The sequence below is a fragment of the Osmerus eperlanus genome, chromosome 16 (genome assembly GCF_963692335.1).
Source record: "Osmerus eperlanus chromosome 16, fOsmEpe2.1, whole genome shotgun sequence".
NCBI lineage: Eukaryota > Metazoa > Chordata > Actinopteri > Osmeriformes > Osmeridae > Osmerus > Osmerus eperlanus.
The window spans coordinates 8,416,607-8,429,226 of NC_085033.1; the positions used below are offsets into that span (position 1 = coordinate 8,416,607).

At 42.9% G+C, this 12,620-nt stretch overlaps 1 protein-coding gene across 2 annotated transcripts; it reads left to right on the forward strand.

Annotated features, from left to right (window-relative positions):
• The first annotated feature begins 742 nt into the window (after positions 1 to 742).
• vapal (VAMP (vesicle-associated membrane protein)-associated protein A, like) lies at positions 743 to 9,262 on the forward strand. 2 transcript variants are annotated; one of them, XM_062481161.1, is made up of 7 exons: positions 743 to 904; positions 5,629 to 5,781; positions 6,371 to 6,474; positions 7,004 to 7,084; positions 7,257 to 7,541; positions 7,937 to 8,116; positions 8,318 to 9,262. In XM_062481161.1, the coding sequence occupies exons 1-7, from the start codon at positions 847 to 849 to the stop codon at positions 8,477 to 8,479; spliced, it is 1,023 nt and encodes a 340-aa protein (XP_062337145.1). In that variant the 5' UTR covers positions 743 to 846; the 3' UTR covers positions 8,480 to 9,262. The 2 variants fall into 2 exon arrangements, with proteins under 2 accessions (XP_062337145.1, XP_062337146.1); XM_062481162.1 differs by lacking the exon at positions 7,257 to 7,541 and having other exon boundaries at positions 745 to 904.
• Positions 9,263 to 12,620: the final 3,358 nt, after the last annotated feature.

The window sequence follows — 12,620 nt, forward strand, 5'->3', positions numbered from 1 at the left end:
CTCCTTATTGCCTACTTCTCTATCAATGGTTCAATGTGTTTGTTCTATTCAGTCAATGTGTGCTTGTGTGACCTTTTGAAATGCTGTAAATAGAGCAAATGAGATGGAGAGTACAGGATTCCACAGGCTCTGTTTCAGTCGTGCACTGGATTACCTTGTCAACAGCTTGCATATTCTGAAGGGGGTATGTTGCACTACTTAACACAAAGATGGACTTAACCATGGCCAAGATAGTCAACAGATTCAGTCTATTTAGGAATTGCAATAAAAATACAGGGATTGAGTCTAGTTAACAGTGACACTCAAGACACTCAGAATGCCACAAGCTAGAGAATGATAGAAGAGACTGCAGCCTGCAAAGGATGTAATTGGTTCAATGGGAAGGAATGCAGAGTATGCATTGATTTCCACATCCATATGTAGTACATATTACATTTAGCAAGGACTGGTAATCTATTTATGGATAGCCTACATTTGGGTAAATAAGATTGGAGAATTTAAAAGCATCTCTGTGTGTGTTTGTGTGGCGTGTGTGTCAAATGATTTAAGTTAACTCAATCGGAGTGAAAATCCCTTTCACCGAAGTGCAAACATAATATTTGACAAGCATATTTTCAAGGAGGTTAAATACATGGCACTTAAGGCAAAGTTAGAAACAAATCACCTGGTGGACGTGTATCACGTGAGCGCGCAACCAAGTCGCGCACTCGCGCGTACAAATATTTGCACCCGCATGCTCGTTCTCAGCGCCCAGTCAGCGATTGACTCAGTCAGTAGTAGGGATCTAGGATTTCTACTTGTCAGTGACTCTCTGGCGTCGCTATCAAGTGTGACTCCCCATCGAAAATGTCAAAGTTGGAGCAGATCCTTGTTCTTGACCCTTCGTCTGACCTCAGATTTAAAGGTAAGTGCATTTAATCGCTGAGAATTTAGACAAACCGAGAGAACTCCGGAATTGTCAAACAAAATGACTTCACACTCCCACCAATGAGTTTTGCTAGCTAACTACCAGTTAGCATTTCCGCCATTTTGCGTTGGGGAGAGTCGGGCCGCTGTTGCAAAACTGCAAAGCCCCGGACTGTAGTGACGTGGAAAACCGGCGTGGCATAGTGTTTGGGAACTTGTAATGAAATCGTACTGTAAAAAATCTAATGAATGCATCCGTTCTGAATGGTCGTATGCCGTCATGCGTTTAGGCAGTCTACGTTTGTAATAATATATAGTGTTAATAAGCAGTGATAGCTACCAGGTAGCTTGTTTAATCGTGGTCAAGTCCACCATGGATATGGCAACGACTTGAAGGCGCAAGCTAAACGATGTGGGCTAGCTAGCTCTACACTTGCGTGAGAATTCAGTGGCGCTTTAGTTATGCAGTCGGTAGTCTATAAATGTCATATTAGTATAGTAAAGCTCTCTGACCACTCATCTACAGTTAGCTAAGAGTATAGCTATGTCAATGCCGGGTGGCAGTCAGGGTTAGCCGGTTTAGTCAGCTGACTTAGTGCTAAATTAGCTACTTGACCAAACCTGTTCTTGTTGTAACCGAGCTAGATAGCTAACAAGCTAGATGGGGATTCAAAAGCATACTGTAACAGCTGAATTGGCAAGCCAAACAACTCTATTAAACTTCCTATTAGCTACTCTGAAGATTTGTCTAGATAGCCATACAAGTTATTTCTCTCGGTCTCGAGAACTAACGGTAGACAAGCAGCAGTACAGTATATCGTTAGTGCTAAATACAGTAGGCGAATAGCTAGTTAGTCACCTTTACCCAGCCAACTGATTAGATAGCAACCCTCTCTCTGATCACAGAAAGCGGAACATTTACTTAGTAAACTAGCAATTGTCTTATCTAGACCGTCTGATTTTCACGTTGACATTGCAATGGCAGTACTGCTGGGAGTGCATGCTCACATGTTGCTTGTGTAATTCGGAGATTGAGCAAACTAGTTATGGGCCTTCCTGCCAATGCACGTCTGAAAGAAATACTGTGTTTGAGGGTTAATGTAGGGTTTCCTCCACACAAAAATACATTGGTCGATAAAGGTAGAGCTATGCCTAATGAAGGTTGAATAGTCTGGTCGTAATGGTTTTCAACTCCCCATATTATACAGTTAATGTGGATGCCCCTCATTTAGATTTTAAGACTGACATCTGGTTAAACCATGAGGTTTATATTATCCGTCTTCAGATTAAACATTTGTCCCATTTAGTTAATTAAAATGATTTGACAACTAATATTGATTATCTTTGGTACACATTAATTTGACCAGTTAGATTATTAATCTGACTAGTTTGAGAAATGATGTCATGCCTTTTTCTGAAGCCACAATGTCAAGTTTCATAGAACCATCATGGCACCTCAATTTTTTTTGCATGCACGTAATGCAAATCTGCACTTTTGTGTTTTGGCATTTGTTGCAAACATTGTCAATACTATGCTAATGACGTAAATGTATCTGACATTGTCCAACATTTCAAAGCACTATTATATTGTTTTCAGTTTCACGTTATTCTTTCCCGTTTGGTTATTTCTTGGTGGCACCACATTTGCAATGTCTCATGATTTTAAGAGTGGGTTAGCATCTTTCATGGGTGATTGTGATTACTGTGTGAGGTAAGATGGCCCTTGCTCCTGCTTGTCACACAGACTGAGCTAAATATGTCTGTGGATCCTGGGGCTGCTCTGGTTTAGAGACTCTGCTGGGATTTCTCCAGCAAGCTAGAGGGGACAGCCCTCCTTTCCTCTGCTTGTATTTTTAGCATTAAGCAAGCCAGGGGGCCTACCTAAGTAAACATCCAAACATTAGAGTAGTGCTTGGGCAGTAGCACTCCAAAAAGGGGACTGATGTATGTTTTCATGTGTCTGTATATTATAATTTGTTCTCAGTGAGTGGAGGTTTTTGTTCAGAAGTGGAAGCCTGCTCTTTTCAGTAGACCTAAAAACCATGTTGTTGCAAGTAGATCTAGATCATAGAGCCTGCAGTGACAGTGTTGGGGGTCAGATGGCTGAGTGGTTAGGGAATCGGGCTATCAATCAGAAGGTTGCCGGATCGATTCCCGGCTGTGCCAAATGACGTTGTGTCCTTGGGCAAGGCACTTCACCCTACTTTCCTCGGAAAATGTCCCTGTACTTACTGTAAGTCGCTCTGGATAAGAGCGTCTGCTAAATGACTAAATGTAAATGACAGGGAATATGGAAGTGAAATTGACCTTTGGCACTAAAATACTGTCTGATGAAGCCCAGCTTTAGGGTTTGCTGGTTTGTAGAAGGACATTTTAATCAGTGGTCCATGTTTCACCTTTCATGATGTCCCAAGCCCACTCAGTCTTATCATGCATAGTATCCTATCTTCTCAGTTCAAAGAGTGTACAATCATGCTGGACAAAGCCAACTGGAAATAGGGCTGAAGGTTTTTAAATGGGCTAAATGTGTTTGTTTAAATTCTTGTTGCATTTAGGGAGCATGATAAAGTCTATGTAAAACTCAAATAGACAAGGCTTAGCAATGATCTCAACTCTGCCATCTACTCCAGTAGTTGAAACTTCAGTGTGTGGCAGTTGGTGTTTAAAACTGTACACCAGGAATGGTTGTAAACAACTAGCCTAATTTGTTTGTTGTGTGTCAGTCAGCTTCTAAGTCAGTTTTCCAAGCAGGCCAGTTTCTACCCTGCTTGGTATTGCAACAACCACTGTAGCCAGGCAAGCATACTGTCATTGGTGTACCCAGTATTTCACAGTTGAGTGTAACATTAAGTTGGTCTCCCAGGGATGCTCTTTGTTGTGTTCAGCAGTATTTCTGCCCTCCAGTGCTCTGCCACAGATCCTGTAGTCTAGCATGAACATTTTGAGTGGTGGGCTGTGTGGAGGGAGTACTCATTGTTCCGGAACTAGATATACACTGTCACTGAGCTGTTTTACCAGCTACTGAAGTCAGACGATGTGTCATGGGTTGCAGCCTCAGTTTTCATAGATAATGTAATGTAGACCGACATTTGATTTAGTTGTTTATGTCATTACAGCCAATAAACTGAATTTGAACTTGATGCAATACTGCAATTGGAAGAATGATTCTCCTTGCGCATGTTTTGGCTTATCGTTTCAGCTTATTTTCATTTGAAAATGGATGTGTATTGTATTCCTTTGTAGTTCTTCGGTCACTACTTTCAACTAAACTTTACCAACACCATGAAAAGAAAGGGTGCCACATAATATGTGAAGGACAGTCCAAGTCTTAGCACATGGCCTATTTAAATACTGTGCCTGACAAGTTATGATTTAACACAGGTATGGGAAAGCACTGGACCTACTTTCAGACTTATCAGCATGAAACCAGGTAGCTACAATAAGATGGTTCATTCGGTCCTGACAGTCTAATTGCTCTGATTGAGTTTGGTTGACTTTCACTTTGGCATACAGCTGTGTTTACAGTATGGTCATCAAAGCTGGACCATGTGAACAGTCATTAAGGTTCTAATTTGGGGCAAACAACCTTGTCACAAGATGGAGACCGGACTAATGGTCTCTCCATATATGACCTTAGGAGCCTTCATCCAGACAGACATGGGACGTCCATGTGAAAGTAACTCAAATTCTGGTCTTATGGAGAAGGGTTTTCCCCCAGTAGAATTGCTGACCATGCTTACTGCGAACATTGGGATACATTCAGGATTGAAGTGACATTAGGTCTGTAGTGATCCACATTACAATATGATCCAATGACTAAAATGATCTTTTGTGTTTCTGTAGCCTACTTCATGTTGGGGGTCAGTTCTGTGTCTTCTTGATTTAATCACTGCTCTTTGATGTGTTTACCTAGCTAAAGAACTATGTAGGCAAAATGTATTTATTTGATTGGCTTGAGGAATTCATAGCAGTGTGTTCATGCAATGTTCTGGTGAAAGCTGAGGGGGAAACTCGATAAGTAAAGGAACAGCAAGCCCCCCCCCCCCCCCACTGTCATATCAGGATCTAGTCATTTAGCCTTGGAACTTGGCGTTCTGAGTTATTTAATTTAACTCCTAATTGAGGACAGAGGAACTGCGTGATGGCATTTAAACTGTTTTGAAGTTCCTGATTGGGTCTTCTAGGATCTTCTCCCTGGGAATGTCTGGTCCTCTCAGTTCCTCCCTGCTTCTTCCCATTGGCACTTATTTGCTTTTCACAATGTATGCTTCATGTTTTTGGGCTATCTCGTTGTTTATGATCATTGACCTATGCACTTTTGTAAAGCTCTCTCTTGGAAGTCACTTTGGATAAAAGCGTCTGCTAAATGAATACATGTAAATGTAATGCTTCTGGTCCTCTCAGTTCCTCCCTGCTTCTGGTCCTCTCAGTTCCTCCCTGCTTCTGGTCCTCTCAGTTCCTCCCTGCTTCTGGACCTCTCAGTTCCTCCCTGCTTCTGGTCCTCTCAGTTCCTCCCTGCTTCATTAGAGGGCCAGTGTGCAGAGACCTCTCCCAAGATCTCTCCAAATCAATCAACTGATTAGCGATATCGAAACTTTCTCACACTCACCTGGCTTCAGAAGACACATTGTAACACATCAGATTGTTGTCATATATTTTAACCAGGGGAGATGCTTAAAACATAAAATAAATAACTGCTTTCTGTGTCGTGTCTCTGTCCAGGGCCCTTTACAGATGTAGTCACCACCAACCTGAAACTGAAGAACCCGTCTGATAGGAGAGTATGTTTCAAAGTGAAGACAACAGCGCCACGCAGGTACTGCGTACGGCCAAACAGTGGCATCATCGACGCCGGGGCCACCGTCACAATATCTGGTGAGTCACAAAGGAAACCCAGTCTGAACTGGGAGGACATGGTGAGGGGACAGGAGCCCCGCCCCCCTCAGCTGGTGGGACTATGGGAAGCCAATAGGATTGCAAAATGGTGACTCCATTTCACTTTAGACTAAATGTATTGGGCTGGATATTAAATGGAGGGACTAATGGGTTATTACTGGTCATCTCTGACACATGATTCTGCGTATGTGTTGTGTTCATCTATTCATAATTAATATCAGATAAAGTGAGCATGATTAATTTACGGTTGGATGGAAACTTGACCCAACATTAAGGGAAAAGCAGGTCAGTGTGTTTTCGCACGCAGGCCAGACCTAGAAGGGATAATGAGCCGCACGCAGGCCAGACCTAGAAGGGATAATGAGCCGCTTATTCAAGACTTGCAGAGAAAAACGCCATTTAGTTTGAATGAATGATGCTCTGTGTAGATGATGCTGAAAGGGCACCTGCAAAACATAATGGTGAAAAGATGAAGGCCATGACTAATGAAGTTGGGATATTTCAAAGCTAGAAATGCATTGACTTATCTTAGGTATTTGCTGAAATGTATTTGTGTTTTATATTGCAGTAATGCTCCAGCCCTTTGACTATGACCCGAATGAGAAAAGTAAACACAAATTCATGGTGCAAACAATCTTTGCTCCTACAAACTCATCTGACATGGATTCAATGGTGAGTCATTTTTTGCACAGACATTAATCAGCGGATTTGATGTATGCATCTCTGTCTATCGTATCTTAGTCACCTTTGTTGGCTTAGCAATATTAGCCAGCCTCCCTGTCTTGAGTCAGGTTCAGTTGTGGTGGATTGCATTCATGTCCAGCAGAGGGCATCAACCACCAAATCAGTGGGCCTACACATTTCCTTGTAGTCTGCCTCCTCTGGTTACAACTGAGAACACTAGGAGAAAGTCATGTACAATGCTCCCAGTCTGAATAAGACTTGAAAACCACTGGAAAGCCATTTCCCCCCTCAATAATCTAACGCTGGGTTGCTGACTGATTTACATTTTTTTCCTTTGAAGCTTGAATTACAGTGATGCTACAATGGTTATGCATGCACCAGCTTGTTTAATCCCTTTTGTGCGTGCGAGGAGGTGCAGGCTGAGTTACAGTAGTGTCGATGTGTGTGTGTACTGTGTGGACGGGATTCAGCTGCTGCCAGTTGAGCTTGATGAATAACATGCCTTCTTCATCTCCAGTGGAAAGATGCAAAAACCGATGACCTCATGGATTCCAAGCTGAGATGTGTCTTTGAACTGCCTTCTGAAAACGATAAAGTGGTAAGACCTGCGGCCCCCGTACAGTCCACCCTCAACATGTAACACCAAGGCTCTGCATTCCACCTCTATTCTACATCTATTTCCATTGCAGTCAAACGTGTTCATGTGACAGCGGTGCAGAGTGTGTGTGTGTGTGTGTGTGCTCATCCTGTCATGGCTGTGGTTCCCTCAGGTCAGCAGCTCAGAGACTGGGGAGGGTAGATCCTTGTCTAAAGCTGGCTGGGGGTTAGCCACCCCGAGGCAGGCAGACAGGCAGGCCTCCATGTTCTCTGGGGAGCCAGGCTATGAGGGGGGCTCTCGTCTGCCCCCCAGAGCCACTCCTGGCTCTGAATTCCGCACCCCCTTCAGCAGCAGGTCAGGCCTGCCCCCCACCCCGTGCAGCGTTAGCAACAGGAGTGACCTGCAGGGATTCAGGACAGCCCCCAGCTCTGAGGTTAAAGTGAGGAGCAGGATGCAGGTTTGTGAGGGTAGGCAAGACCCAGAGGTAGGCACTGACCGGCAGACAGTGGGGGGAGAACAGCAGAGTAGTGGTAATTAATGTTACTGGTGCATTCACAAATGGTGCCAACAACCTTGCACGGACGACAGGTGACCGAATGAATGTGTACAAACAGTATCTGAACAACCCTCCTCAGTAGTTTGCCAGTGTGCCCCACTGGGTGGATTTCTTATCACACCTCCTGTAATTCTATGACGTCACATTGACCCATCTAGATCAAAGCCCCATCTGTTCTCAGTGGCTGGTGCCTGCCCTCCGCTTCAGCCTCCAGACAAGGCTCTGGGGGGGCGGTTAACGTCCCCAACTCGTCCCCAGGCCAGGCTGCATTTCACTTACGTGGTTTGTGTCTGCAGAATGATGTGGACGCCCCCGTGGTGAACTCTGCCAAGGCTGAAGGGCCCTTGGTGGCGGCGGCGACGGCCAAGCCTGTCAGCGCCTCGCTGGACGACACGGAGATGAAGAAGCTGCTGGAGGAGTGCAAGAGGCTGCAGTCTGAGATGGGGAAACTGGCCGAGGACAACCGGCAACTCAAGGTGAGACGTACCGCTAGGCATACTGGGAATCATTCATCTGTATACATGAGTTTTTTGTTGTTGTCTGAATCATATTTATTTAGAGTTTGAGCAGTATACATTTTGTGTGTGTGTGTGTGTGTGTGTGTGGGGGGGGGGGGGGTTGTGTTTAAAAAGTTTGATCTTTTCCAACTCATGTCTCTAACTCCTGTCTCTTATCAGGATGATGGTATTAGAATGAGAAAGGCCCCACGCTCCGACCACATGACATCAAACGCTACCACCTTCCTTGGCCGAGAAACAAGCACCGCCTCACTTCCTTCCCTCCTCGTTGTCATAGCAGCCATCTTCATCGGATTCTTCCTAGGGAAGTTCATCTTGTAGACTGGGAGACGCATGCCTGCTGTATCCCCCACCCTGGCTCCGGAACCCAAAGGCCTGGATTAACCAAGAAGTCTTGTTTGTTGACTTTGCCATATCATTGGTAGTGCGGCCTACAGTGAACACGTCTGTACAGCATCATATGAGGGCATCGCCTTTTTACAATCTCTCACACGGTTAGAACACATGCAGAAAGGAGAAAGAATGAAAAAGAGTGCTCCTTTTTTCTTTTCTGTTTTTGATAGATAGATGGACAGGTTTGTGGAGGTTTTGAAGAAAGGTGTACACTATCAATCAACATGAAGGACTGTTGCTATGCACCTAGAGTGACCTTGGTGAGAAGCAGTCAAATAAAATAATCGTTTTCTCTCTCTCTGTCGTTTTAATAGGAGTTGAATGGAATGTTAAGTGTCTTGTAAATGTTATTTTAATCCTTTTAACAAAAGGAAAGAACTTCCATCAATAAGACCTTGCTACCTGTTGCTGGATTGCCTCTGAAATCAACTTAATTTGTTCAGTTTGTAATTTCTACTTTCTCTTGGGGAATGTTTTGAGTCCAGCTGGGGATATAGGTGCCTCCTTTCTTGTACATTTCTGTCCTTTCCTATCCCTGACAATACCAATGCAGACTTTATATTATTATTAATATTATTATTGTTTTTTTTTTCTCAATACAAATCATATATCCCTTTTATGAGGCAAATGTTGACTGAAAATAAGGTCTCCATTATTAAATCCTGTCCCATGGTATTAAGCATTGAAGAAAATAAAACAGAAAAAAATGTGGTTTTGATAGTATTTCATGTCTCCCTTAAAGTATACTTGGATCATCTACACACTAACAGTTCTATTAATATCGAAGAGGTGTTTTTATTGTTTTGAATGTTTGTCATTTTTCGGCTACCTCGCCAAGTTATCTCGTTTGACGTCCTGGTTTCAAACCCAGGTGAAGACATGGGAATGGAGGAGCACTACAACTTTATGAGAACTGGCCAGCTTTGCTACTATAGTATGGATTATGAGATAATCATAACCAGGTTCTTTCTCATTTAAGATGAATAGTAAAAGACCAAATAAGCTACACTTGTGCTCCATAACTGAGTAGTTAAATTTTGGTGTGGAAGTATATAGGTGAAGGAAAATAAAATACATGTTCACACTTGAGTTATTAGTCAAGTATACTAAATATAAATATTTATTATTTAGTTGATTTATAATATAATTTAAGTATGTATAGTATACTATAGTTATTATTATGAGACATCTACAACTTCCCCATCAACGCATTTGACAAGGCTCTGGAACAGCAGGACGTTCGGAAAATGGCCTGTTCGCATCAAGGAGCTACTCACCTTGTCGTTTAGGCTAATCTGTGGATGAGAGCGATGTCAGTGATTTGAGGTAAATATGGCCTTCATCTTTGAAAATATTGTTAATAATTGGGATTTAATGTCGTCTTGAACATAGTGCAAATATTAAGATTATAAATGACAACGTTATTAACATTGTTCATATATGGTCTTCCTCTTTATAAATATTGTTAATTGACACTTAGTTTGACATTGTTATTGTTATTTTCTGGTCTGTTTTTTGAACAGTCTCTCCGTTCCTGTTCTTTGATTCATTTAGGACATGGACACAGCCAGCTGTAATAATCTGCTGAACCCCCGCCCGCCTCCTGAGCAATTCCGGCCTAAAAAACACCCCCTGTACGCGCTCATCTTTTACACTACAACCCTGTTATACCATCTCTTCATCATCATCTTTTACACTACAACCCTGTTATACCATCTCTGGTTGGATGTAGTCGGGTTTGTCACCACACCACACACACACACACCCATTCACGGTTCAGCAGGCAGTCATCTCTCTCCATTAGGGGGTCAAAGGTCATGTGGCCCAGCCAATAGGACTGAAGGCTACATGAATCAAACCCCTTTCTATTGGTGATATCATTTAAATGAGATCATAAAAAAAAAAAAACTTTAAAGACAAGCTGTTTCCCTTAGTTTATTGAGTTGTGGATTGTATTTGACATGCTGTAATTGGACAGTTAATTGAAGTAAAGAAAAGGGTGAAGGCTGGATTTGAACCCAGGCCCTGCTTTCTTCTGGTTTTCTGACACCCCAACCCTGCAGGTTGTTACAACTAGATAGTTCAATGTCAAATTCAAATGTTGAGTGAAGTTTGCTGTGATCCCTGATAGCGCAGTGGTTAAGGATGTGGACTACTGTGTGAGAGGTCTTGTGTTCAAACCTGGCTGAAGGATCTTCTTACAGCTTAAATTTTGCTCTTTGACTTCTAAATAAAAAGTTTATTTTTATACTCATGGTTGAGCCTTTCCTGGTGGGACAGTTGGGTACCTGGAAAGACAGTTGGAAGAGGGGAACTGGACAGTGTGCTGCGGTCACAGGGGTCTGGGCCCAGGGATGTGTTTGGCAGGTCCTGTTTTCAACCCACTACACCATGGGTCCCCTTTCTATATATTTGGAAATAACATATATATTACTTAACTGATATCAGTTATATATAATATATAATAAACCTAAATATTCAAAATAGTATACTATATACAATACAGTAACTAAACCTCAATATACACATGATAACCTATACTAACCTTGTAGACCTATACTAACCTAAGACAAGTGGGGTACAGTTAGTGCAATATTGCTGATAGTGCAACCAGTACCTGAAAGTGACAGTGTGTAAAGTGGCTAGTGAAAAATGTATCATGTCCATTCAGAAGCCTGATGGCCCTTGGATAGAAACTGTTGTCCAGTCTGCTTGTGCGAGACCGAATGCTTTGGTAGCGCCTGCCAGAAGGCAACAGGGTAAAGAGACAATACAACATCAAATGATGTGATTAAGACTCAGTTTTTATTTCTTTTATTATTCAAGTTCAACCATTCAAATGATCCAAATTCTGTTTCTTGTGACACATTTCTGCCCATACTCTGAAGATGGGCCTCCTCTTTTCATCCTTCACACCGAGGCCCTGCCTTACTCAGCCCCTCGCCTCACCACATGACGGTGGAGGCAGCGGACCCCCAGCAGCTTGTTGTCGGAGGAGTAGTCGTCAGACATGAGGAGGGGGGGGGGGGGGAGAGCCTGTCCAGGTGGTCGGACCCACAGCTGCCCTGATCTGGAGCAGCACCCAGGCAAACATGTACTTCAGAGCCTCGTTCCTCTTCCAGCTCTCCCTGGCAGAGGCGGCCGACAACACACAGGTCACAGAGAGAAAGAAATCACTGGCGCAAGGGAGATACAAGCACTCATAGATGAACGCTTCCTAGTCTCGTATTTACACCTATCTAGCTTTCCCCTACAAGTGCACCATTAGTACGTTGCTTTGGATAAAAGTATCTGCTAATTGAATGAAATGGATAAGTCACTTGGTCAGGTGTGGCTGCAGCAGGTCGAGCCACCCGCAGCCAGCCCGGCCTGGTCTCCTCCTCCACCAGCCAGTACGGAGAGCAGACACACACACCATGTACAGTACGTACACACACACACCAGGAAGACACACACCAGGAAGACATATACCGCTACCGTCACTGAGGAAAGACTTGGTGTTGGTACGTACGCAGTGATAAAACAAAATCAACTCCCGTGATAAATGCAATACCTGCCCGTAAAATATGTGTGCGTCTCCTCAGAGCTTGTTAAAGTTTGGCTACGTGTGGAAAATGGGAAAGTGTACTTTCAACGAGACATGGCTAGATCACAGCGATTTCCGCTGTTGGTTACAAGCGGTACCCAGCTCCAGGTACAAGGCTCACTGCTAACTTTTCCCAAAAAATATTTAATTAGGTTACTAATGTGATTGCTTTATCTGTAAATTAAGTTAATGCTTTTTCAATGACTGAATTCATTGAAATAACATAGATTTTTTCAGAATTTATTTTGGTAATGCATCGAGTACGTCTTAAATTTCAATCTTTATGGTCTTAAAATATCTTAAAAGGTCTTAAATATGACTTACTAAAACCTGCAGGAACCCTGGTTTTAAAATCCAATTGAGGACAAAAGCCTCTAGTCACACAGTATATACAATTTGTCAGGGAAAATACATTGTACTGTATTTCCCTTTTACCCTGCATCCTGAAAATCTGTATTTTTCTTTATAAAACAAGAGACCACA

Bases quoted from the DNA above. Each gene is read 5' to 3' on its own strand.
- vapal (XM_062481161.1), top strand. From the start codon at position 847: ATGTCAAAGTTGGAGCAGATCCTTGTTCTTGACCCTTCGTCTGACCTC. The intron at 905-5,628 runs GTAAGTGCATTT...GTCTCTGTCCAG, and splicing joins GTCTGACCTCAGATTTAAAG to GGCCCTTTACAGATGTAGTC. The intron at 8,117-8,317 runs GTGAGACGTACC...GTCTCTTATCAG, and splicing joins AGGACAACCGGCAACTCAAG to GATGATGGTATTAGAATGAG.